This window comes from Onychostoma macrolepis, chromosome 25 (assembly GCF_012432095.1).
Source record: "Onychostoma macrolepis isolate SWU-2019 chromosome 25, ASM1243209v1, whole genome shotgun sequence".
NCBI lineage: Eukaryota > Metazoa > Chordata > Actinopteri > Cypriniformes > Cyprinidae > Onychostoma > Onychostoma macrolepis.
In genome coordinates, this window is record NC_081179.1 from 14,962,592 (window position 1) to 14,990,577 (window position 27,986).

The 27,986-nt window shown below is 38.1% G+C and overlaps 2 protein-coding genes across 2 annotated transcripts; both read right to left on the bottom strand.

Moving 5' to 3' along the window:
• Window position 1: 1 nt before the first annotated feature.
• On the bottom strand, window positions 2–1,901 carry tmem17 (transmembrane protein 17). Its single transcript, XM_058768013.1, has 5 exons — window positions 1,681–1,901; window positions 941–1,044; window positions 698–811; window positions 464–607; window positions 2–331 (listed from the first exon to the last, which is right to left on the bottom strand). The coding sequence occupies exons 1-5, from the start codon at window positions 1,793–1,795 to the stop codon at window positions 233–235; spliced, it is 576 nt and encodes a 191-aa protein (XP_058623996.1). The 5' UTR covers window positions 1,796–1,901; the 3' UTR covers window positions 2–232.
• A 1,459-nt stretch (window positions 1,902–3,360) lies between these two features.
• Window positions 3,361–27,297, bottom strand: slc15a5 (solute carrier family 15 member 5). The gene is made up of 13 exons (XM_058767514.1): window positions 27,273–27,297; window positions 11,528–11,605; window positions 10,366–10,493; window positions 9,710–10,187; window positions 9,472–9,619; window positions 7,743–7,965; window positions 6,171–6,340; window positions 5,797–6,017; window positions 5,532–5,718; window positions 4,097–4,285; window positions 3,849–3,980; window positions 3,654–3,762; window positions 3,361–3,579 (listed from the first exon to the last, which is right to left on the bottom strand). Exons 4-13 carry the CDS (start codon window positions 9,917–9,919, stop codon window positions 3,435–3,437), a joined length of 1,734 nt encoding a protein of 577 aa, XP_058623497.1. The 5' UTR covers window positions 9,920–10,187; window positions 10,366–10,493; window positions 11,528–11,605; window positions 27,273–27,297; the 3' UTR covers window positions 3,361–3,434.
• Between the last annotated feature and the right edge of the window lie 689 nt (window positions 27,298–27,986).

Consider the following 27,986-nt stretch of genomic DNA (forward strand, 5'->3'; position numbering starts at 1 on the left):
GTAAGTGTGTAAATGTTTTTATTTATTTTTGTATGCTTATTTTACATACAAAATATAACACAAGGCAAAATTTGTTTGTATAAAATAAGGCACCAAGACATCCAAAGTAACAATTCAACTCAACGACTGATGTGTCCTCTAGTGTTTGCCACTGATAATGGATGAAGTCTTTGTATTTTTCAAATAAATCTTTGTAGTGTTTTTTTTTTATAGTCCATGAGTGCAGGTCTCGTCACGTCCTTAATTCCTGAATCCCATCAAACTGTCGCAAATGGAAGCGACTTTCAGTGTGTCGAACCATTGCACGCAAGGCAACAAATCCAAAAAGAGCCTGAAAAAACCCCACAATATTCAGTCTTTCAGTATTAAAATAAATTTCTTTAAAACATATTTAAATAATTATAATCTCATATCGATACAGAAATATATATATATATATATATATATATATATATATTCATACCTCTGCAAAAATAAATAAGGCCAATATTATATGAACTCCTCTCTCCAGAGGTTGAATGAGAATAGCCTCATTGAAGAGCTGGAACAGAATCAGGGGAAACTGGAGCAGAAGAGTAAGAAGCCAAAATCCAGCCAATTCTGGAACCTACGTAAAAAAAAAAAAAAAAAATTGATGAGATGATTAGGGGGAAACAATCATTATATAATATTATATAAGGTTTAGAAAAAGGTTTACCTTCTCTTGCAGATTTCCAACATTGCCCAGATAGAGTCTGATGGCCTCGATCAGGGTCATTAAAATAAGAATTGTGATCAGGATGAACTTGTAATAATCTGCAAGGGCTGGGTACTACATGAAAAAAGCATAATTATTTATTATTAGCAGAATTTTCCCAGAACATTAATATGATTAAACAGCAATAGTCAGTCAGTGATTCCAGAATGAATTGTTTAAAAACATTAGGTAGAGGAGAATCACCTTTAGTTGTAGCATCACAACCTCACTGACCCACCAGAAAGGAAAGAACCACATGTTAAAGTAAAGTGACATCTGAAGCGGGAGACTTGATACTACATCCTTATCTGGCGAATAAAGAACACACAGTGATGGGAAGTTCGACTCATTTTTGCGAATCGGTTCCTTCGAACAGTTCGTTTTTATGTCATCATTGACTGTTATTTACATCTTTTAGCTGAAAAATTTAAAGCGAGTTTTAATTAAATGCTACTTATTAAAACACTTGCTTTGTATGAGTATTCATAAAACGCCATAAATTGAATCATAAATTAAATTGAAAATATTTTAATTGTAATTAAAAGCTATTACATTAACTTATTATTATTATTTTTTTAGGTTTTCAGTTTAATGAGTCACTTTTTGACAAAAACCGATCGATTCCTGAATGATTCGTTCAGATCGGGTTTGTGAACATGTTCATTAGATTCATTAAAAGATCCGACTCGAAACAACAACATTCGCTTCTGTTTAGGTAGGCAGCTCAATCTGTCTGGGACACAGAAAATGTATGTAACCCACACCGTTTAACAGTGATAAAAAGCATTACTGTATTTGCAAATCAGGTAAACAAAATGTGATGTTTACTAACAGAAGCTACACTAACGTTAACGTGACACTCAAACTCGGCTAACCAGATGAATTAGCCCAGCAGCTAGCACCTCAAAACAAAGTCACCATTTCGCCAACTCTAACACACTTACTCTGGTTCAGAAAGTCAGCGTGCTCCTCCGCAGAGGGTTGTGTTCGGCTTTGGTCCACAAACACGGTTCTGGAGAAATCTCCAAGCCGTCGCCGAATGGGTTCAGGCAGGTCCATGTTGAAAGGAACAGACGCGAGTCCGTAGCAACGAAGGCGGGTCTCATCTCATCCAGCTGCGACTGGGGTGTGTTTTCACTCTCACACACACTGCTCAGATTAACCCGTTTTTTGAGGAAGGAAGCAAATGATGTGGGTTTGAATGCTACATCTATTTTGCAATTAAGATTTGTGACCCTGGACCACAAAACTAGTCTTAAGTCGCTGGGGTATATTTGTAGCAATAGCCAAAAATACACTGTACGGGTCAAAATTATTGATTTTTCTTTCATGCCAAAAATCATTAGGATATTAAGTAAACATCATGTTCCATGAAGATATTTTGTAAATTTCTTACTGTAAATATATCAAAACTTAATTTTTGATTAGTAATATGCATTGCTAAGAACTTCATTTGGACAACTTTAAAGGTGATTTTCTCAATATTTAGATTTTTTTGCACCCTCAGATTCCAGATTTTCAAATAGTTGTATCTCAGCCAAATATTGTCCTATCATAACAAATCATACATCAATGGAAAGCTTATAAATTGAGATGATGTATAAATCTAAATTTCATAAAATTGACCTTTATGACTGGTTTTGTGGTCCAGGGTCAATATGTAAAATTATAGAAGATTATTTCCGCCATGGAATTAAATTGTGAGTTTAGGCCTATGCCTCACAATTTGGACGTTTCTTAAGTTAATTCTGACTTTCTTCTCAAAATTGCGAGTTTATATCTCGTAATACATAACGAATACATAAGTTTGTATTTCGTATTCAGAGTTTTATCTTACAATTTTTCTTGCATTTCTGAGAAAAACATCAGAAATTGTGAGATATAAACTCAGGATTGCGAGAGAAAAAGTCAGAATTGTGAGATTAAAAAGTCACAAAATAAGCTTTCATGTAACAAAGATAATCTTCGTTAACAAACCAAAAAGTATCATCCCAGCAAACAACTTTTCTAAAACCCTTTTTTTTTTTTTCGTGTTGTAAAAGGTTGTGATAATATTTTTATCCGACATGCTTAAGACTGCAGACAGATGTTGGGTTTTTCACATTATAAATTAGTTTTTTTCAAAACGCTCCAGAAACGCAGTTATAACGTTTATCACATCAGCAAAATCTTACGACATTTTACCCAGCAGGCACACAACGCCATAAGACGTTATTTGGTTAAATTTTGGTTGCGACGTCGGGCTACCAAAAATCAATGTCAATCAAAACATAGAATGTCAATGTTAATTTGATGTCCAATAACGACGTCAGCTGATGTTGATATTTGTTGTTTTTAGGTTGTGTAACCAAAATTCAACGTCAAACTGGTGTCAAATACTGACGTCAACGCGATTTTCATTCTCAACCAAAATGCAACGTCTGTCCGTCGTCATGTCCAACGTCAACCTGACATTATATTGATGTCCTGTGCCTGCTGGGTAGAAACATACTTCACATGCTACTACCATGTTTTTGTTTTGTAACACGGTTTTTGTAGTCATCAAAACAGTAACTCATATATATCATAAAATAGCTTTATTTTTTGTTTTCATTTAAATTGCATTATTTACAGCTATTGCTCTAGTTCCAAACGATGAAAATCTGTTCAAAGTCTCTTGTGTAACGCCAGCATTACAGGGATTATATGTACAATGAATTCACAAGACAGTTTCCATGGACGTCAGGGTGTCCGAACGATCCAATGTGTCATAAAAACGCAGACAGGTCTTGTACTGCAGGAGTTTCTCGTACAGGTGACTGTGTCCTACCCCGCTACTCAGCTCCACGCTCAGATCTGCGTACCTGCCCAAAAACATTATGAAGATTCATCTGTAAACACATCTGTAAACTTGTCATATTCAAAGCTTGAACCGTACCTCTGTGATATTCTCCAAAACACCAGTGTGTTTATAGCCATTAATGTGGCTAGAATAAAGAAAAACCTCTCCATGTTGCCACTGCTGAGGCTATTAGGATAGAAGTTTCCTGTAATCATAAAACACAATATCGAGTTCATGTTCTATTGCACCCCAATAACAAGTTCAACACTTTCAAGAGTGAAATATTTTTACCTCCCGACACAAAATAAAGAATGTGAATGAGGAAAGCCCCTAGAAAGCAGCCACCTCCATATGAGAGAGTTAGGAAGTGCAAGGAGACTCCTCTAAGGTTGCTGGGAGTCAGACAGAAGGATATGAGAGAGCCTGATCAGAGGAACAAGAGAGATGCAGATCTAAGCAAAAACAAAACAACTGGATTGATGTTGTCTAATGAGCACTTTAGCATCATGGAAATCAGAAAGTGAATTGAGAATACGTACACGCTGGTGTCACAAAGGCCTCCGCCACTCCCAGTAAAATGTACTGGGGCGTAAGCTGGAAACAGGTCATAGAGGACACATGCAAGACCTTTCCTGATAATGTCTGCTCCACTTGTGGATAATCCTTCCTGTGGATTTCGGAGATCCCTGCCAGTAGTGCTGAGAGTGCTGCACAGGCATGACCCATAGCTGCAGGGAAATGTAGTTTATATAGGCTAATAGTAAAGATGCACTAGGTTTTATTTATATATAAAATGAACATATATACTGCTATTATAGCATTTCAAAAATAGCACGCCTTTCGGTATCAGCGTAAGTTCCAAGGCCACTGCTGAATTAGCCAAACAACATGCACTGACTTAAAGGTACAGTAGGTGATTTCGAAGAGCCTAGCAATAACAAACTAGCTTCGAAAGCATAAAATCTCACCCTCACTGCAAATCACTCTCCAAAGCCACGCCTCCTCCAAAACACATGACCGCGCACAGGCAGACCAGAGGCTAACGAGAGACCAACGCTGTCAGATTATCTCATGTCTCATTCACCACCAGTGAGAAAACATTACAGTACAAAGCACATACTATTACAATAATAACGCCTTCCATTCTTGTTCTGTCTGCAATAGCATAATGGAATGTGCTGATGACATATCATGTCTGCGCAAACAGGGTGCAGGAAGGTATGCAAATATATATGCTGACAGGCAGGTAGGGCAGCCTATCCAAATCCACTGGAAGGCAAGCCTGCAACCTTTAGCCAAAAAAGCGTAGCTGCTAATGCTGCGATGCAGGGAAGAAGACCAGACGCCATTTTTTTGAATGGATGCCAATGGAGGAGAATCTGAATAAACAGCTTTTTTGAGGAAGCAGCTTATTATTTAATGAATCGACAACCTATCGGCTAATCTTCAACATGTTTTACACTAAACAATATTTTTGAATTCAATCATTTTTTAGAGTTTAAACCGAAAAAAAATTCGTTTTATAAGAGCCACAGACATTTTGCAACAGGTGGGATTTGGCTTACGCCACTTCTCATTCATTCCTATGGTATCTCTAAATGGCGATTGAGTGTCACACAGCTCTATAATCTATAATGTATAATGTCTATAATGTGATTGGTTATCAAGGCGCATGTGATCCAAGTTGACTGTTATGTTTTCTCCAATAGTAAGTCATACAGACCCTCTCATCTCTCAACAGTAAGACAATCTCTGGCCTATCGTAGCCTCTCAGACCGAGAGATATGATTGGACAAACATTTTATGGTCCTACACTTTCCACAGATATAAATACATATGAATACATTTGGATCACTTAATGATTGCTATCATTGTGAAGAGACTTTCAACCAGCATAAGTGGGACATTTCCAATTGCACATGAAGGCAGCATGAGTTGCACAAGAAGTTCATTAATTGTAGTTAGGATGCTCACTTATAAATGTGGCTGGTGAGGGCAGTATTTTCTTTGGAGACTGGTAGCAAGTGTTGAGAAGCTCCAGCATTGGTGCTAAGATCAACACCGGCAGTATACTGATGACCTTCATCACTGCTACAGGCAGGAGAAAGCCGTTGAGCTTTAAGTTGGAATGCATCGTTTGCAGATAATAGCCTGATGGGATCTGTTAAAAGATTTGAAATAAAGATATTACAGAAGATAATTGCTGAACAAAAGTATAGATTTAGCTAAGCATACTCACCTGGGTAATGCAAGCTCGATATAAAAGCTGAAATCCAAAGAGAGGGAAAAGTTTGACTAGGATCTTGACGTTTTCCACACTGGTCTCACTGTAACAACCCCCGTTGTTTTCCTTGGCACGGTCTAACCAGTTGGCAACATCTCCGCTTAAATGGCGATAATGGAGGCAGCACATTTTGAGAGAATTGAGGAACACTCCCAGCGTAGTTAGCAAGGAACTGCCTGTTAGTCCACAGACGAAAATTCAAAGTTGTTAAGGAACAAAAATCAGAACAATTGAACAACTGGTAGTTATTTTGAAGAGAATTTCTCTGAAATTATCGGACAAGAGATATATGTATTTCTGTGTATATGTATTATGAATGGCATTGTTACCTTTTTTTGGACGGAAAGTGAGCTTGTTGCGCACCATGTGAATGGCGATGAGAGCGAGGAGAACAGAGGTGAAAGGGATGAGAAAACACAGGTTTTTGGCAACTGACTGCTGAATGTAGGCAATCCCCAAAAAAACAACTGTTGAGTTCAGGTTGACCAGCCAGTAAAACCTGTGGATTGTAAACAGCTGCATATGTTAATGTAAAATATCTTGTGTAATATAACTTGTGTTTGCTGGTTTTTATTGTATTTTTTAAATAGTTTTTGCCGTGAAAATAGCCTAAGATGCTGACATGGCATTAAATAAATATATACTACTACTACTACTACTACTACTACTACTATTGTAAACAGCTGCAAGCATTTGCACCTATAGTACAATGTGTTTTAAAAGTGCACTCAGTAATTTCTTCCTCATTTAAAACCTTTTCATTCCATTTGCAATCCATATTAATCATCCGCGGTAATATTTCAATCATTAAACAGTGCAATAAAACGTTGTAAAAACATTTAAAGTGCCTTAATATATTTAAAACAGTAATATTAAAAGATAAAATTCAGTAATCACCATATTAATGATGCATAGTTTACACAGGCAAGCAGATGAGGCCGGAATATGAATGCAATCCGCATAATGGTTCAGTGTTTTCCTTCTAATGGTTTTCTATGGGAAACCATTTAATGTGAAACTTTGCACATTGTGTTTATATTCTGGGTTCATCTTGCCTGTACAAAATATACATAATCAATAAGGTGTTTACTGAATTTTGCCTTTTAATGTCTGCGTTTTACTATATTATTACTTAATGCAAACCGCGTAAAAATAACTGGCGGTCGGTGGAGCAAAGCTTCGTTTTGCCCTCCTGATGGGCGTTCCTATAAGGGTGTGACGTCACGTGAAAACTATCAATAGTTATTGTTTGTTGCTGTTAACCATAAAATGTTGCATCTGTTAAATGGGTCACAATGATTATGTTACGTCAGAGAATTGGTCGCAATGAGCGTTTTATAGTAGCTTAAAGCATGACACATTTAAGTATTTCTGGTGGTGGCAGTAACATATTTTTGAATATGTTGGCCTATATGTGATTTTGTTTTATGTATTATTATTCAATACTCTGTCATCTCTATTTGCTAAGTAGCTTTTAGTTCACTCAGAACACGTTTTTTCATTCCACTGAGGTACTTTTCCATTTCAGTGTAAACATTCTAAAACACGGCGCTCAAGTTTAAAGAAGTTCAGCTTTTAAAAACACGTCTCTAGACCTTGCACTTTTTTAATTCCACTGACCTGTGTCTTGCATTTTTAACAACCAAAACTCTATCGTAGTAGTAGCAGGCAGGTTTATTAACCTGTTTTTAGACACTTTTCCTCTCAAAATGAATAAATCATGGCGAATAGCACATTTCTACAAAGTAAACTGTAATCTTTTGCTTTTTACATCCACACAACTAGGTGTCAGTATAAATACAAGACAACTGCATTTTCTACCAGTGCAATAAAATGCTGTATTGGCATGTAGAGAAAAATCTTTGTTCTGATTATATAATAATGGCTTTTTAGCATCTTACCAGTTGAAGAAGGACAGGAGCTGGCGTTGATCACAGCCTTGAAGGTGATAGGCTGCCATTGGGCAGAGGATGGCACGGATGCCACCAATGCCAAGAGCCACAGCAACAAGCCCCGTGTAGAATAGTATGTGTTGCTCGTGAGGCTCAAGTCGATACACGATATTATGTGTGTTTATATAGAAATCCTCAAAAGGGAATGCGACCACAGGAAGCAAGGCAGTTCCTATAAAAATGGACCAAAAACAGGAAGTCAGTTGTCTAGTGTTTATGAATACTTGATGGCAACTTTACATCCCCTGCTGAAAAGACCAGCAAATTGTTACTAGTCCAGGACCAAACTAGCCTAAACCAGTCTGGAGCAGCATAAAAATGAGTTACGTTTGTCATTCAACAGGTTTATCATATAGCAGGGTTTCTTAGGTCCAAGGTCCAACACATTATTCCATGCATGCTAAGATATCTCCTCCAGTAATGACAAATCTGCTTGTTTTTATTTAAACTTATTTTTAATATATATGAGTTTCTGTTAATAATTAACTATATGATTAATTCTGATTACAGAACTTTTAGGAACTGTATAATCTTTAATAAAACCAATATAGAGAATACATTTTAAATTAAGCTAATTTTAGTTTTTAATACAAAAATGAAAAGGAATTATAATTTTGTCTACATGTTACACTTTTAAAATAATTTTAACCAATTAAGATATTTTAAAATACACTATGTATGTATATCTATTTATTTTTTTGAAAGAAATTAATACTTTTGTTCAGCAGGGATACATTAAACTGATCAAGAGACAGTAAAGACATTTATAATATTACACAATATTTCTATTTCAAATAAATGCTGTTCTTTTGAACTTTCTATTCATCAAAGACTCCTGAAAAATGTATCACGGTTTCCATAAAAATACTAATAAGTTGACTTAACTTAAAAAATTGAGAAACCCGTTGCCTTAAAATTTTTAAGTATATAATAATAATTTTAAAAAAGTTAAGTGAACTTGACAATTCACTTAAATTATTTTTTTAAATTATTATTTACTTAATAATTTTAAGGCAACGGGTTTCCTCAATTTTTTTAAGATAAGGCAACTTATCACTTTTTACAGTGTAAGTAGCAAAACTGTTTTCAACATTGAAAAAAATAATAAATGTTTTTGAGCACCAAATCAGCATATTAAAATGATTTCTGAAGGCTAATATGACACTAAAGACTGAAGTAACTGCTAAAAAATTCATCTTTACCATCACATGAATTAATTACGTTAAAATATATGAAAATATCTATCTATCTGTCTGTCTGTCAAGCTGTAATAATATTTCACATTTCTGATTTACTGTATTTTTGATTAAATAAATGCAGTCTCAAAAACATTAAATAATACTACAGACTTGAACAGTAGCGCAATTTAAAATGTAAATAGTTTTATTTAATAATTAAATAAAGTAACACTTGGACATTTGTCCTTTAGTGGACCCTGGGCCGCTGATTGAGAACCACTGACATATATACATACCACATAGTTATCTGACAGAAGATCTCTTCAAATGAAAACGTTACATACAGATACATAATACTCAGCTCTCCAAATGAGTGCCAGTCTGTTTCATTAGGCTAAATCCTGAACAAAACAAGTCAATTTGAGTGTGAGGTAAGTTAGATGCTAAGTATAAATGTTATTCATACATAGATATATCAAGTCTACAAAGGATTCACTAACCGAAGAAATGAAGTAGCGCACAAAAACAGAGAACTGTTGTCCTTCCCAAACACGTCTCAGCAAACCATCCCACAAGAACCGGTGTAAGTACGCTGGCTCCTACAAAGCATGTGTTCACCATAGCTGCTTGGTAACTGCTGTATCCCAGCTTGATGGTGCAGAAAAGGATCATATTGCAAACAATCCCAAAGAAGGTGAACCTCTCAAAAAGCTCCACGAAGAGTACACAAACAATCACCTGCAGCTTCTTACGTGCCTTGCGCGGCTTGCTGACCATCCCACCGGCATATGAAGACGTGCAGATCCCATGAGGGAGGTGGCCATCGTGTGTATCAAATGCATCTATGGGTGGCATGTTGCTTCTGGAGATCTTCCTGTGGAAGTGATGTTCAGACAATGCTGGAGCTCCATCTCCAAGAGAGCTGGACTGGCAATTCCTCACAAACATGTGAAATCTTGTGGATGCCTAACAACAGAGCCTTGGCCAGCACGCCAAAGGTTCACGTTTAGTCTCCTGACTGAGGTTTCTGGATAATGTTTACGCAATGCTCCTCCTCACTAATGGATTGAACTTCGTCGGTCTCCGAATCTCATTAAGATGGATGACGTGGCGGCAGCGCGCAGAGCCACTGATGATGAAAGTGGTTTCAGAGATGTGAGACATACTTTTATAATGAATGTTTTCGGGGAACCAGCGAAGAGCATGCCATACTTTCCTTGTGGAGAAAAGCAAGTTGAACTGGATTAGGTTTTGAAAACATTGAAATGATCATCAAATATATTCTTTTGTCTTGCAGTTTTAGAAGGATTTAAAGACCTGTTTTTATGAGGCCAGTTCCAGGTTTTAAAGGGATAGTTCACCCAAAAATGAAAATTGTGTCATTAATTACTCACCCTCATGTCGTTCCAAACTCGTAAGACCTTCGTTCATCTTCGGAACACAAATTAAGATATTTTTGATGAGCTCTATAACCCTCCATAGATGGTCAAGGCTCAGAAACGTAGTAAGGACATCTATGAAGCTACGAGAAAGAAAAACAAAAATAACAACTTTATTCAACAATTCTTCTCCTCCCCGTCACCCTGGCGCCATTTTGGGGAGTATCATGAATGAATGACAATGAATGAGTAATGTATGACAGAATTTTAATTTTTGCCCCGGGACCCTTGTGGAGTCGGGCCTGTAATTTGTATTTTTTAATACTTGTTTATTGATTTATTAAATGGTGTGAAGTTGAGAGAACTAATGATATGTCTTACAAATCCATTTCACAAGCATGTATCAACGTGGTGCTAGCAAATTAAAGATAATTAAATTTTTAAGGACACAAGGTGCCGCTAGTATATAACACCCCACTGTGAAAGGTGGCCAAGAGGCAGTGCCAAATTAGTCAGCACGTGAAATGCGAAATCCCAGTCAGGCCCATCTTGATGTTTGTCTTTTGAGGCAAGATAGGGGATGTATTATTATTATTATTAATATATATTAGATGTATCATTTTCGGCATGTTGATATTGAACTGGTTAACTTAATTAAAAAGAAAAATATATATTTTCTCTAGTTTTAATGTTCAACTTTAATTTCAAAACAATGAATATAATACATACCAAAAATATTTATTGGTTTTACTTTCTCTATAGCTTGATATTGAATATGCATGGTTTGAATAAAAACAACAACAACAAAAAACATTAATAAATCTAATATTTATTTATCTTAATTAATAATTTGATGTTAATTTGGTTAATTTTATTTAAAACAGAATATATATATATATATATAATTTTTATTTTATTTATTTATTTGAATTTAATCGATTTGAAATATCTATTTTTTTATTTATGTATAAACTATTTATTTTCTTCAGTTTGATATAGAATTGGTTGATTGGTTGATCATTGACATAATTTCTGTTTTTGATATCTGGTCAGTAGGTGAATTTCTGTGGAAGTGTCTTTGAGTGTTGGTCTTTGGCCTGTGGCCATACAGCATCACATACTCTCTGTTCTGGATGGCTACGGTGTGCTGGGCTTGAATATTTCTGCCTGAGCTCACCAATTATATGAGTGGAGAAAAGAGCACACTGGTGGCGCTGACTGGGCGTGAATGGAGCTCAGAGCTAGCAGAGCTGTGCTGAAAAGAGAAAGGAAAGCGGTAAGCAGAGAGAATACAGACCCTGTGTGGTGCATCGGTGAATGAGGCCACAGTTTGGTTGCCATGGATTCAAACCGGAGTTTTGTGATTGACATTATACATTAACCTTCAACAAAATGAAACAAATTTTGGACTTCTTTTTGTTTATAAACATTTTTATTATTTGTATAATAAAAATCGGCGTGTGTTCCTCTTCATTTAAACTTGCGCAATCAAATTATATGGTCGTAAATGTCTGTACTATATTATGTGTAGTTATTTTTTTAATAAAAATATTTGTATTTATTTATTTATTGAAATAACATCTTCTCTGAGCTGTATTTTGTAATACAGGAATTATTCCTCTAGAGGGCACTATTTAAATTGGCAAGACAATGCAAATACAGTACTGTGAAGTTTGTGTTGGATTAAAAAAAATGTTTGAGACTCTTTGATATTTAAATTTGATAACTTTAATGCATTCTTACTGATACAAGCTTTAATGTTTGGCTGAATATGTGTGGGAGGAAGAAAATTACTTTTAAAATTATATTTTATGATTATTTTATTACTTTTATAGTTTCTTATTAAAGTAGCTTCATTTAAATGCATTTTTAAGATGCCTAAAGAAGCAAAAACTGATAATAACTTTGATAATAATAGGTAATGTTTCCTAAGCAGAAAATCAGCATATTAGAATGATTTCTGAAGGATCATGTGACGCTGAGACTGTAGTAATGATCCTGAAAATTCAGCTTTGATCACAGGAATAAATTATATTTTAAAATATATTAAAATAGAAAACGGCTGTTTATTTATAGTATTTTTAATTTAATAAATGCTTGGTAAGCCTAAGACTTTTCTCAACAACATTAAAAAATCTTATTTAGCCTATTCAAACTTTTAGCAACACTGCAAAAATTATTTTATTTAAACAAAATGTATTAAAATTAAGTGCTAATATTTCTTTTTAATTCAAAGGTAAAACAAGATTATTTCCCCTACCCTATATTAGCGGATATTTTTTGTTTTTGTTTTAAGCATGAAGTCACTTAATTCTGATACATTTTCAGAAAACAAGACTTAAAATTCTGTGTCATTTTTCTTCTCAAGTAAGTATCTTGATTTAAAAATATTTAGATATTTGTACTGGAAAACAAGACAGTGATACTAAGTAAGAACTGTTTTTTTTTTTTTTTGCAGTTTATATTTAGAAAAGCTATCTTCAGGGCTAGATGCAAGTTTAATGAAATAAAGGGTTTGAGAGAGTTTCTTGGGTTATTTTTAAAATTGTTTAATTGGAATAAAATTTGGCCTCTCTGGGTCATAATACTATATGTCAAGTCTAGGATTCACAACAATTATTCTGACTGAATTAAATATGTTGACATGGAGAAATGGTGATTGTCATGGCATATTGACACTCACAGAAAACAACAACACTCAAGTGTCAAATGCTAATAAGTTACTTGTTTCAGTCTGACTTAGATTACAGGCCAACCATTTTGAATCACTTCAAATGCAAGTTCTCAATGCCAGAAGTCACACAACACCGCTTTAAATGAAATGCGTAAATTCCCTGCATTCGTTTTCACACATGCTCTCAAGTGCTTTTCTGCTTGTAAATAGGCTCTGCGACTTAAACTAAAGAACAGCTTTCCAAAGCATCCTTGAGACCGCATGCATTTTATTGCCTTTAGTTCTATACATACAGAGACAGAGATCACTTCTCTATAGTGGAATAACAGTAAAAGGATGGAGGGCTCTAATTAGCGAGGTGGCTTTTGGTTCGTGCCACAGAATGGCTGGTGCAAATGCACAGGGCAAGAAGATTAGGCGGTTCGCTAGGTGACGTACACCCAGGCCCTTTTTTGCCTACTGGAAGCCTGGTCATTGAGACTGAGGAGCCTTAGGGTGTTAAGCAGCCGGGGTGCCAAAGGGGCTGTTGTATGGGGTGACAATAGAGCTCCCTGGGCCCAGACAGAGGATGTGATAGGGGAGCTAATGCACCCTCTTGGTGAAGGCCTTGGGTGCAAGAGGAGAAAAGTGAGGGAAGCCACTTCTTGTCTATTTAACATGTGCAGGACTCAGTGCATACTGGGTAATGATTTATGGGTATATTATAATAATTTCCAAATCACAAAAGTAACTGTAAGTACTTTGGCTGTTCACACCAAGGATAAGTTATAACAATAACTATAAAGTTTTAATAATCATTCTCATTATATGAGAATACTCAGCCGGCACATGACCGACGTTCAGCGTTGAAATGTGGTTGAAATAATGTCAGTTGTGGTCTCACTCTCAACATTGAAACAACATTGAAACAACATTGAACAAGATCCGTACGTTGAATCAGCGTAGGCTACTTCACCAACTTTTAAATCGTTGAGAATTCCACACCTTTATCGATACACCACAGATGACCAATATTGCTGAAATCACTTTCAGAATTTTTTTTCCAGTTGATTAATGATAAAATCATTGACAGCCAATCAGAATCCACCGATTTTAATGAGCACAAGCATTTAAAGTGGCAGACAACTTAACTGCAGTGCATGCATGATACAGAACGTTATCAACCATTCCTATAGATCGTTCTTGATGTGGACGAGCCTTTACTCTTTGTTATGGACATGAATGATTCCTCAAGTTTGTTGAAGAGATGTGTGCTACTTTTCAATAGATTATACTTACAGTTTTCACTTTGTATATGATAAAAAAAATACATTAAAGGGACATTTGACTAAATCTAGTCAGCAGATGAGCAGATTTATATGTTAATTTCATATTTTTTAAATACCAGAACTGAACAACGTTTTTTTAGTATCGTTTGTTCCGTTTGTGGTCTTCCGTCAATGCGAATGGAATAAAGTACTGAAAACTCTTTGACAGAGCATTCTGCTTTACTTATTCACGTGCACGCTACAACCTACAGCGCTCAGTAATGTATTTACCCACCACGCAAAGTGTGCAATTGCAAACGCCCCCTCCCGGAGATTTACTTAGGGCCCCCCATAACGTAAACATGCCCCTGACAGCGCTACAAGTGTAGTCCGATTTCCAAACAAATGCCTGTTATTTTTAGGTTGTGTTTACACTTCATTTTTCTTGGTTTTCAGTTCATTTTTCTTGGTTCCTTCGGTCTGGACTAAAAACGAAAATGATACATTTAGTCCTCCGTTACGAAAAGAAGTTTATTCAAGTGTGCTATTAGTATACTTCTTTTAAACTAAAAATAGGAAAGTCTACTTTTAGTCTACTTTTTATGTACTTCTCAGAAATGGGCTTTATGTACTTCGCAGAAATGGGCTTTATGTACTTCTCAGAAATATACTTAAAATGACATTTAAGTATACTTGACATACTTAGAAAAAATCTAAATATATTTGAGCTATACTTGTGCTCCTAGAATCCGTGTTTTCATGTTATATGGTAGGGGGCGCTAGTACACATCTTCTGTACAGAATTTCCAAAAAAACACAAGTGAAAAAGAAACCAAAACAACAGATGCTTCCACATGTAATCTAACATGATCATCAGAAAAACTGTGTAACGTTATAGAATAAAATGTCAACCGATGAAGAGGTAATAATGACTGTCAAGCTTTGGGGTGTTGATCGACTTTGATCGATGTGACCACCATTTGCCTCACGCAGTGCAACACATCTCCTTCGCATAGAGTTGATCAGGTTGTTGATTGTGGCCTGTGGAATGTCGGTCCACTCTTCTTCAATGGCTGTGTCAAGTTGCTGGATATTGGCAGGAACTGTCGTATACGCCGATCCAGAGCATCCCAAACATGCTCAAGGATCTCATCACGGTATCTCAGTGCATTCAAAATGCCATCAATAAAATGCACCTGTGTTCGTTGTTCATAACATACACCTGCCCATACCATAACCCCACCACCACCATGGGCCACTCAATCCACAACGTTGACAACAGCAAACTGTCTGCCATCTGCCCTGTACAGTGAAAACCGGGATTCATCCGTGAAGAGAACACCTCTCCAAAGTGCCAGACGCCATCGAATGTGAGCATTTGCCCACTCAAGTCATTACGACGACGAACTGCAGTCAGGTCGAGACCCCGATGAGGACGACGAGCATGCAGATGAGCTTCCCTGAGACGGTTTCTGACAGTTTGTGCAGAAATTCTTTGGTTATGCAAACCGATTGTTGCAGCAGCTGTCCGGGTGGCTGGTCTCAGACGATGACGAGGTGAAGATGCTGGATGTGGAGGTCCTGGGCTGGTGTGGTTACACGTGGTCTGCGGTTGTGAGGCCAGTTGGATGTACTGCCAAATTCTCTGAAACGCCTTTGGAGACGGCTTATGGTAGAGAAATGAACATTCAATTCACGGGCAACAGCTCTGGTGGACATTCCTGCAGTCAGCATGCCAATTGCACGCTCCCTCAAAACTTGCGACATCTGTGGCATTGTGCTGTGTGATAAGACTGCACATTTTAGAGTGGCCTTTTATTGTGGCCAGCCTAAGGCACACCTGTGCAATAATCATGCTGTCTAATCAGCATCTTAATATATATATATATATATATGTATATATATATATTAGTGGTGGGCATAGATTAATTTTTTTAATCTAGATTAATCTCACTGTAATCTTGGAATTAATCTAGATTAATCTAGATTAAAATGGCTCATTTGAATTCTGCCAAGTAGATCAGAATAAGTTCACTACTAGTAGTAAACAACTAGCAGTCATCAAGAATTTAATATTGATAATAACATCGAAGACATTGTATGATTATTCCTTAAAGATAAGGTTTTAATAGTTTTAGTAGTAGTAGCCTATTACGTTCTGCCCAATGTCTTCAAGTGAAACCGAACTTTTATTTTGACGGGTTGCCGTGAGGATAGTTTTTCTCAAATGAAACGCTCGAATGCTCACGAAGTGACTCTCAGAGCAGTTCTGGAGATGTTGTTCATGTATTTATGTCCTCATTTAGTGAGACGACAGACGTTAATATCGCCGCAAGCGTCACGCGGCTTCTGTATGAGTAGTGAACAAACCCGTGCGTCTGCACCATACATTAACACAGAGACACACAGAAGTCATATTTAAATAGACGTTTTGCGGCGTAATATTTACAAATAGGAGTGGGAGTGCGCTTATGTTTGTTTGTTTGTGTGTGTGTGTGTGTGTGTGTGTGTGAACCGGGGCGGAACTCTGCTGTGCGCGCGATACAGAGAGCTTGACCATGTAACGTAGAAACAGAAATGACTTGCCGATTTCCATTGGGAAGCTTCTTAAAATTAAATTTTCCCTGAAGCAAACCCGGCGGCTTCATAGCTGCATCCATGTTAGCACGCATACACACAGGTTCGAAGACTCGTTCTCGCCCCCTACAGTGCTATTCGGCTAGGTATACATCCGCGCTAAACTCATCATAGCTTGCGTAGTATAGACCCAGCTCCCAACCCAACTTTGAGAATAGATTAACGGCGATATTTTTTTTATCGCCCGATAAGAGTCTCACGTTAACGCAGCACGTTAACGCCGATAACGGCCCACCACTAATATATATATGTATATATATATATATATATATATTTTTTGTTTGCCGTTTTTGCCTTTTATTTGATAGGACAGTAGGTAGACAGGAAATGAAGTTGGAGAGAAAGAGAGGGGGGATGGGATTGGGAAAGGTCCGCGAGCCGGGACTCGAACACGGGACGCCCGAAGCACAACGGCGCTACACATTGGCACCGACGTCTAATCAGCATCTTGATCAAGTACTCCTCGCTGCAGACTGTAGCGCGGTGACGTCAGGTACCTACGTCACGTATGTGTTTACCGCGCATGCGCAAAGTGACGTATGGTATATCTATATAACGCAGGCGCAGTAGCGCGGTGACGTCACGTACCTACGTTACCTATGTATTTACCGTAAATACGCAGGTTCAATAATGGTTCATTCACTTCCAGAACATTTACTTACTTTTGTTTTCTTAAAAATGTGCGTTTGTGTTGGCTTTTAATTGTAAGGATGCTTTGGTCTTAATCACAGAGAGTGTCATTGCAAATGTGTGCGATTTCAAACATTTATGACATGTTTTATGATATGTGTTAGTATTCGACGTGACAGGGATTCTGCTGCTGGTCTTTAAAAGTCTTATTTCGCCTAAAATTAGCCTTTAAAGATGTATTAAAATAGAGCAGAAATACTTATATTAATAAAGTAATGAATTGCATGCATTGCAAATAAATAAATAAATACATACATACATACATACATACATTTATATATATATGTGTGTGTGTGTGTGTGTGTGTGTATGTATGTATGTATGTTTCTCATATTTGTCTTTTGCATTAACATTATCAAAAATTAATAGATACTGTAACAAATGTATTGTTCATTGTTAGTTCATGTTAATTAATACATTAACTAGTGTTAACAAATGACACCTTATTGTAAAGTGTTACCTCTTAAATTTACCTTCATGTTCATATGACTTTTTAGGGACATTATCAGTGAGACGAAATTCAGAGAAGAGGCTCACTTCATGCGTCTAGACAGATCGTTCTTTAACTCCTTAACATGTAGTGAATACTGTAAAAAGTATTTGAGTGTCTGTCTCTCTTCTCATCTTTCTGTCTGTCTCATCTCAACTATCTGTTTTTTTTCCTGATAGACTGTATTGCCCTCAACTGTAAAACTTTCAAATTGTTTCAGGCTATGCTTTCTCAAGCCAAGCCAACCTAAATTTTGACTTGACAAACTTTTTTAATTTAGTTGGTTAATGATGATTATAAATTAAACCTCTTAGGTACTTTACAGACAAAGCAAACAACACTCTTTTTCTAACACCATCCTATAATATTTAAAAATACATTTAAAATATTTTCCTTGTATGGCTCTTTTGCCTTTCCTCAAAATGATTTAATATTGTTTGTTATTTTATGTAAATTAGGTGTCATGAACTGGAGTGCATTTTCTGCACAATACAGACAGGAGTGCCGGGTGTCGTATTCACAGACCCAGTGCCTACGGTGCAGTGAGATACTGTATTTAAAGACTGCACACCTAGGTATGTCAGGACTGACAGGAGGGGAGTCCTGTGTGGGTTTTATTCATTCAAAGAATTTGAGGGCTACTGCTTGGTTGATTGTTTTATCAGTGATGGAGGTGAATTTCAGAATGAGCAGATGCAATTTTTTTTTCTTTCTCCTGTGTCATGTTTATAGTCTATAGTCTTAATCTATATTTGTATATACAATTATACTTTCTGTTTTGTTCTTTGAAATAATAATTAAAAAATCATGGATATGTGCTGTATTACATTTTATTGTTTTATTTTTTTTCCACCTTAGGGTTCTTAATACTTTTACATTTTATTAGAGTATTCTGTTAAGTATGCGCATGCGTTTTTATGACGTGTTACGTCACGCACGACGCAAAAACACCTACCGTCACCACGTAATGCAAATTACACACGCAATGCGCATGCGTGTCATAGACATACCATACGTCACTTTGCGCATGCGCGGTAAACATACACCTGACGTAGATACCTGACGTCACCGCGCTACAGTCTGCAGTGAGGGGTGTCTCATGTTGATATGCTACACCTGTGAGGTGGATGGAGGATCTCGGCAAAGGAGAAGCGCTCACTAACACCGATTTAGACAGATTTGTGAACAATATTTGAGAGAAATAGGCCTTTTGTGTACATAGAAAAAGTCTTAGATCTTTGAGTTCAGCTCATGAAAAATGGGGGCAAAAACAAAAGTGTTACGTTTATAATTTTGTTCAGTGTACTTTCAGTATAAACTACTAAACTACTAGTTTACTGAGACTATACTTCAAAGTGTACTAAAAATGCTATTACAAGTATTTAATTAGTAAACTATCAGTATACCTATAAGTTCACTTTTAGTATAATTGTAGTACAAGCTAAAAACATTGATGTAAACTAGTTGTGTACTCAAAGTTTACTACTGTTATACTTAAAGTATACTTTTATATGCTAGAAATTGGGCCAATTTAGCCCCAAGGACTATTGAAATAGTACACTTACAAGTATACTACTAGTACACTGATATTTGTATATTTACTACAAAAAGTATACTTAAAATATACTTGAACTTTATTTAAGTATACTTAAGTATTACTTAAAATAAACTTGAAGTATACTACTTTTTGGTAAGGGCTGGTTGAACCTAAAGATACAGAATAAAAGGCATCACGATATGGTCACAACCTGAGACAGTGGTTCTGAAACCTGTACTAAACTGTAATGAGCAACAGAGCTCCTATGGCAAGAAGAACCAGGTTTGCTTCAGAATTTTGTCCCTTTTAGGGTCGCATCTTGTGACATCACATCCTGTTTTTTGGGTTGTTGTGTTTTTCATCCATGTTGTGATAATATTTAAGATTTGAGAGTTTAAGATTTAATACAGTATCTCACAGAAGTGAGTACACAACTCACATTTTTGTAAATATTTTATTATGGTATATCTTTTCATGTGACAACTCTGAAGAAATGACACTTTGCTACAATGTAAAGTAGTGAGTGTACAGCTTGTATAATAGTGTAAATTTGCTGTCCCCTCAAAATAACTCAACACACAGCCATTAATGTCTAAACCGCTGGCCACAAAAGTGAGTACACTCACTACATTACATTGTAGCAAAGAGTCATTTCTTCAGTGTTGTCACTTGAAAAGATATAATAAAATATTTACAAAAATGTGAGGGGTGTACTCACTTCTGTGAGATACTGTATGTGTGTATATATAAACAAAAACATGGGTCAAGATGGGTCATTCTGTGAACTGACCCTTCGCAAAGAGCCACCCCCCTTAGTTGCTGCTACTACGTCAGACAAGCCATGGTGCACATCATATTCTCACGCAGTGAAAAATACACCACAAAGCAAAGAGGAAACTGACAATGCACCAACAAACAAAACAGAGCAGGTTACTTTTGCTATGAAACAAAGTCTCAGCTTTCAAATTTTGTAATTTTTTAAGAAATTCAAATAATAAATTTTGTGGCTGTAGTGCAGGGGTGTCCAAACTTTTTATAAAGGGGGCCAGATTCGATGATGTGGACAAACCAGGGGGGTAAAGTGAATCAAAAAAGTTAATCAAAGTTGTCCTAAGACAAGAACACATTTTTGTTTTGGGTTTTAGGACAACTTTGGTGAAAGGTTTTGATCCACTTCAAATGTTGACTAGTGTGTAATAAAATTCAATATGAATATCCTACATTTCTGCCACAATACCACCGTTAGTGGTACATTTAGTGTTACTACAGTAAATCCATTGTAAATGTTGGTGATTTGTGGATTGAATAGTATTCTAAATGGATTGTTGTCGCAGTGTTTCTCCTGTTTTTCGCGTCAGTGTTGTTGAGAATATCAGCGCTGTTTCATCTGCCTTTAAACTATTTTAAATCAATGCGACATCTGTCTGTGGTTTGTATGGGAGACCTGTGCTCCAAACTCGAATACTTCTCAAGGAATCTCACAGCGCTGTTTAGTAGTTGCGTGATCGAGATCGGTCAGCAAGTAAATGCATTTGTTCTGAGATTGTGTTGCGCTGTCTCTAATAACGGTCCGTAAGGTGCGCTTCAAACGAGTAGCGCTCTTCTGCTTTTGGTGCGTTTAGGAGTTCTCGTGCGCTAAAGAAATGGCAGCGCATATGAGTTATCAAATTGTTATAACTTGCATTTTACTGATACATTTGGCCTAAAATTTTGTGCTGTCACTATGTGCTGACATTGTGAAACTGCATGATTTGTAAATTATGCTTGGCAGGCCTCATATAATACATATAATACTGCTGTAGTGCCTCAGTTCAAGCGGGACATTAACCGAACATCTCTTACTCTTTACTAATTATAGCACGAAATAAACCTACCGCTACTGGACTCTGGAGCAGTGGAAACTCATCCTGTGAAATGACGATTCACGATTCTGATGGGCAAGTCTGGGTTTGGCGGATACAAGGAGAACGTTACCTGCCTGACTGCATTGTGCCAACTGTAAAGTTGGGTGGAAGAGGGATAATGGCATTGGGCTGTTTTTCAGGGGTTGGGCTTGGCCACTTACTTCCAATGAAGGGAAATCTTCAGAATTCCAAGACATTTCAGCCAATGCTATGCTTCCTCAGTTTGGGGAAGACCCTTTCCTATTACAGCATGACTGTGCCCCAGTTCACAAAGCAAGGTCCATAAAGACATGTTTGGATGAGTTTGGTGTGTTTGGGATGATCTGAAATGGAGATTGCGAGCCAGGCTTTCTGGTCCAACATCAGTGCCTGACCAAACAAATGCTCTACAAAAATGAATGGGCAGAAATTCCCACAAAAATACACCAAAATCTCGTGAAAAGCCTTCCCAAAGAGTGGAAGTTATTGCTGCAACGAGGGGACCAACTCCATAGTGTCTGTGTTTAGAATGCAGTGTCATTAAAGTCCTTGTTGGTGTAATGGTCAAGTGTCCCAATATTTTTGTCTATCTAGTGTGTCTATATATGGAGAGATTTTTTTTAATGGTGCTACATACAATGCAGTTGTGTTTAGTTTAGCAACATCCCTCATCCACAACATATTTCACTTTCATGGCTTTTGTTTCTGACTAGGGTTCTCACTTACAATAAAACTTCACCCATCCCTGAGCAAGTGAGTGTGAGTTAGTTAGTGCATATGCCGGGCTGATTGTGAAGAGGAATGCCATTGAATTTGAACCTTTTTTTTTCACGCGCAAGCCTCTTTTGTGCTCTAGCTGAAGAAATCCATTGTGCAGCTGGACACCCTGAGAAAGAGGGAGCTCAGAGCCGTTGTCTGCAGATGCTTCTGCCCGGCCTCAGGGAGCTGAATGGGGTGAATAGCGTCGGAAACAGCCATACCCAGGCAAAACAATACCGCTGGGCAGCTTTGAAGATTAAGAAATTAGGGATGGGGAGGCTGGGGCATAATTACAAATGCTGTTTTCATTGTATTGGATATGCATACGTTTGTGTGCGAGTTGTACTTTTGAGGTCGTTTGTTGCGAACTCTCCAGCCTTTTGCGTAGTTTTCCCAGTTTTTGGACATGGACTGAATATTCCAAAGCACTTCAGCTGGGACTGTTGAAATGTTCCAAATGTGAAACTCTCCTGATTCGTCGGTTTCTTTCCTCCAGTGCTGAATCAAAAGGAATGCAACAACTGGCCTTTACCTCACCGTTCTCCTGTTGCTAGGAAACCCTCAAGCACCGCTTGAGTTCCTTTTCTTTTTATGGTCTCCACTCGCCACATTTTCCTTTAATTGAAGACAGCTTACATATGAGAGGAAAACAATTAGCGCTTTGAATACTTTGTTTGCTGTTTGTCAGGGTCGTACCGCTCACCGCCTCGCCTGCCTGGTGGCTCTGTTGTGATATAAGAACAGAGTCAACATCTCATTTAAGCTGCTAAGTGTGTTTAATTGAAGGACTTAAATGCTCACAGCGTGTCACATCTGTAAGAGCTATAGATGTAAACTTTCTCATTGCTGCACAACAGGCTTGTTTTCTCATTCAAATGCCTTTGTAGGCTTTTTATGGATGGCTAGTGCTTTTTCCTGTTCAGCCAGCTGCCATTGTGTGCCGCTGTAATGAAACTTAGCCACTCAGTGTGACTGAACAGACAGATTTATGCACTGTTTTATTATAAATAAGGGTTCTTCAGTGTTTTTTCTTCAGTGTAATGTTTTCGTTGTCCATAAAATTTAAAGACAACATAACTAACCATACAACAACCAGAGTGACACCAAGGCAAATGAGAGTGATTGGCTGATTACCCTGTCATTATGATAAATCCCGCCTCTCAGGCCTGAATCCATCAAATTGGTGCAATTGAATAGACTGATTACAGAGGAAATGAGTCACTCATTTGGACAACACCACTTTGTTTGTTTACATCTGAATGAAAATAAACTTGAAATGACTTGAAACGATGATGGTGGTTTTTAACGCTCTCAGCTGAGTAGTATTAAAGGTGCATTTCTGTGATCATGTGATCACCTATGGTGTTTACTGAGGATTTATTGACTAATGATTTGAAAAGAAGGTGGCTATTAATAAAAAAGTTGATTTTACTCTAATTGTAGTTTCTGATTATTTGACTTTTATTTTAGATGCAATATGAAAAAAGTTCAAAAATACACAAAACTGGCTTATTTTATTTAAATGAATAGAATATTAATATAAACTTTCTAAATATTATACTTATTGTTGTCTGTTTTGAATTATTATGACAATTTTAATGTGAACAGTTTGTTTCTTGCTTGTGAATCACTTTAAGTTGTATTGATTTGCTACATAAATAAAATTTGATTGATTTGATTGATTGACTTTGATTGATTGATAAACATACCAAACCAATTATTGGTTTAAAATTGTGTTATATTTATTAAAATGTTATTATTTATATATTCTATTTTTATATTATTATTTTCATACTATTTACATTTTAAATATATATATATATATATATATATATATATATATATATTAGGGCTGTCAGTTTAATGTTTCGATTAATTAATCGCAATTAATCGCAAAATAAATTTGATTGTGAAAATACCCACAAAAGATTTTTTTAAAGCAATTTTTTGTGTTAAATTAGAAAGTATCAAGTAGACATTACAAATTGTAGCTTTAGAAATATATATTTGATTCAACAAAAAATGTATTACACATAAACATTTAGGCTACAGCGGCATAACAAACTATCCCAATCAGTTATGATCCTAGAGTTTGGATATTAGGGGATACTGAATTATTAGATTCATAAAAAGTATTTCATACTTTTGGCTGGTAAGGCTGGGAAAAAATGTATATTAGTTAATTGAAAGTCGACTCATTCTCCATCTAGAAAACATTGGATCAACTAACTCCTTTTATTTTGCACCCCTGAGAAAATCCTTTTCAATGTTAGGAAGTCACCAAAATCTTTTGAAAAAATGTGGGGCTCTTTTTTGGGGCATTTACCTTCTCTTATTGAAAAATTAATTGCAAGATTGTACATTATTTTTAGATTTTTGGATTATTTTATTTTTTTATTAATAATTAAGACAGCTAATTATCCAGCTCTTCACCGAGCCTCCGACTGCGTGGGGCCCAGAGTGTTGTACCTCGTTTCCCTCCTTCTGGGAACAGCAGTTATATGCATAACTCAACATTCCCATTCAGTTGGTTCACTCGGTACAACACATGACTATGGGACATATATTCACGCCCCGCAAAGTCGCTGAACTAAACATAAGGGACCAGCACCGCCACATATCCCATGCGTTTCACGGGAGCGACGGGCCTTGGCTTGCAACCCCTGCAGTGAGCACGTCCAACTAGCTGCCGCAAAAATGTCCCCCACAGACACTCCTCTAAATAACGCCCATGATGTTGCCATGCCCCTTGTTGAGTGCGCACGCACCCCCGTAGGCAGGGCCAAACCTCTGCTCTTGTATGCAATAGATATCGCCTACACAATCCAGTGTGAAAGGCGCTGCTTAGACAGCAGCTTCGCCCAAACTGGGTTGGCAAAACACACAAACAGCTGATCAGAAGAAGCTGTTTGTGATCAGAAGGCCAGAAGGCCATAAGCCCCAGCCGTAAGCCCCAGCAGTCTCAACACCAACTGAAAACGGATCCGCTTGCCCAGCTGAAACTGAGCCAGACACCTGCGAAAATCCTCCGCCCTTCGTACCAACAGCATAGCTATGCTCTGTACGGAATCTATCTCTAAACCGAGATATGAAATCTGCTGATTTGGAACCAGGGAGCTCTTTTCCAGATTTATTAAGAATCCCAGAGCCCGAAAATGAGAAGCAAGTGCCTGTGTCTACAACACTGCTTGCTCTCTGCTGTCTGCAGCTAGGAGCAGGTCATCCAAATAGGTGAACACTCTCATCCCCTGACGCCGTAACGGTGCGAATGCTGCATCCACGCATTTCGTAAAAATGCGCAGTACTAGGGATAGGCCGAATGTCAGGACTTGAAACTCGTATGCAGTCTCCTCGAAGGAGAACCTCAGAAATTTTCTGTGCCCCGGGCGGATTGTGATATGGAAATATGCATCGTTCAAGTCCACTGATGCAAACCAATCCCAGGGACGCAGTGAGCATAGAAGATGACATCCCGTAAGCATCTTGGACTTGGTGCTTGTTCAACTACCGCAGATCCAGGATAGGATGTAAGCCCACGCTTGTCTTTGGGATTAGGAAGTAACAGCTGTAAAACCCCTCTTCCATGCTCTCCCGTGGGACCACTTGAATTGCCCCTTTGCAGAGGAGAATGTGGATTTTGTCCCTCAGCACTGGGGAATCCCTTTCCGAAACAGGTTGTGATTACTCCACTGAAACAGGGGGGGCTCGCAAGAAACTGCAGCCTGTAGCCCCACTGAATCGAGCGAAGAACCCACGGTGTTGGTGCGCATGTGCGCCACCGTTCGAGGCAGACACCAAGGCTCCCCGTCAGTACCCGGGGAATCCCCTGCACACAATGCTGGATATGACATATCACTGTATCTTTCCCTTCTGTCGGCATGATAAGTCTGCAGTAAAGAGACAGTGTTTAATGCTCTGGCCGCGCAGGCTTGTTCGCCATAAATTCTGCCCAGCTGCTTAAATGAGAACCTGCAAGGACCTGTCGGGAGAGTGGGGGTACCTGCGATACTACTATTCTGCGTGGGCGCCAGGTATGCAGCCAGAGAATGACGTCAATTTGATGTTGACTTAACATTGGATTTTGGTTGCACAACCTAAAAACAACAAAATCTGAACGTCAGCTGACGTCGGTATTGGACATTAATTTAACATTGACATTAGACGTTGAATTTACATTGAATTTTGGTCAACCGACGTCGCAACCGAAATGTAACCAAATATCAACGTCTTATTACGTTGTGTGCCTGTTTTGTGCCTGCTGGGATGAACTCCGCTACACAATCCAGATAAAGCGACAGGTGGGTCCTCACTACTGTCTGCACCGGAGACAGATAAAACCCCCCGAAGCAGCAGCTCTTCTGTATGTCCTGGAGGGGCAGGCCATTCCACAGACAGCTTCTCCGCCGCTCTTCAGTAGAGATCCATGAAGGGATCGTCCCCCGTCTTGCTACCTCCCGCCGCTTCGGAGAGCGAGGGAGAAGCCGGGATTTTTTTCCGCCTAAAAAGCGTCAGAGAACTCTTCGCCTGCATCCAATGAGACAGAATCATCTTCCCGATACCCAAACTCCCCACCGAACTCAGGAGCGATCAGAGGAATTACTCCGCCTTCCTCTGCCTCCACGTGATCGCCCCAGCTCCCCGTGGCTTCCCCAAGAACGGCCAGAGCCGCCTCTGGATCAGCCTCAGAGGATAGAAGCGGACCATGACTGGCCACTGCCCCACCGAGCACCCACTCCACAAACGTCACATGCCGCTCAAGCGTGGAACGCCGGAGCTGCCGGCAATGTGCACATGCCCCAGGGTTGGCGTGAGCCAACTTAGCGTGGACAACCCCCAGACACACCAGGCAGTGCTTGTGAGTATCCTTTTCGGATAGTGAATACCCACATGCCATGGGCCAGGGGCAAGATTCTTTCTTGTGCTTAGACATCCTACTCGAAAAAAAGTTAATTAGCTCTTGTTAGCTTAGCTAAACTTGATCCTAATAACCCTTTTCTTTGCTTACCTATTTATCTTCACCACCGTGGGATTTCTCTTGTGAACATGGCATGATGTGTCCTAGCAGCACGGTGAAGAGCTGAAGAACAAAGGGAATGGCACATGCAAACACATTTATATGCTGTGGACAGGTAGCCCTGCCCACGTCGTCAAGCGTCATTGGCCTTTCAGGCGTGAATATACAGTGGAGTGCGGAAAGTATTCAGACCCCCTTAAATTTTTCACTCTTTGTTATATTGCAGCCATTTGCTAAAATCATTTAAGTTCATTTTTTTCCTCATTAATGTACACACAGCACCCCATATTGACAGAAAAACACAGAATTATTGACATTTTGCAGATTTATTAAAAAGAAAACTGAAATATCACATGGTCCTAAGTATTCAGACCTTTTGCTGTGACACTCATATATTTAACTCAGGTGCTGTCCATTTCTTCTGATCATCCTTCTGATCAGATCTGGCCAAGGTTACAAAAAAATTTCTGCTGCACTTAAGGTTCCTAAGAGCACAGTGGCCTCCATAATCCTTAAATGGAAGACGTTTGGGACGACTAGAACCCTTCCTAGAGCTGGCCGTACGGCCAAACTGAGCTATCGGGGGAGAAGAGCCTTGGTGAGAGAGGTAAAGAAGAACCCAAAGATCACTGTGGCTGAGCTCCAGAGATGCAGTCGGGAGATGGGAGAAAGTTGTAGAAAGTCAACCATCACTGCAGCCCTCCA

Excerpts from the sequence above, each read along its gene's own strand:
- slc15a5 (XM_058767514.1), bottom strand. The coding sequence starts at position 9,919 with ATGTTTGTGAGGAATTGCCAGTCCAGCTCTCTTGGAGATGGAGCTCCA. Across the intron at positions 7,966-9,471 it reads TGCGCTACTTCATTTCTTCG|GAACTGCCTTGCTTCCTGTG; the intron begins GTTAGTGAATCC and ends CCATTTTTATAG. Across the intron at positions 5,719-5,796 it reads ATCGAGCTTGCATTACCCAG|ATCCCATCAGGCTATTATCT; the intron begins GTGAGTATGCTT and ends ATCTTTTAACAG.
- tmem17 (XM_058768013.1), bottom strand. The coding sequence starts at position 1,795 with ATGGACCTGCCTGAACCCATTCGGCGACGGCTTGGAGATTTCTCCAGA. Across the intron at positions 812-940 it reads TTGTGATGCTACAACTAAAG|TACCCAGCCCTTGCAGATTA; the intron begins GTGATTCTCCTC and ends TTTTTCATGTAG. Across the intron at positions 332-463 it reads CCTTATTTATTTTTGCAGAG|GCTCTTTTTGGATTTGTTGC; the intron begins GTATGAATATAT and ends GGGTTTTTTCAG.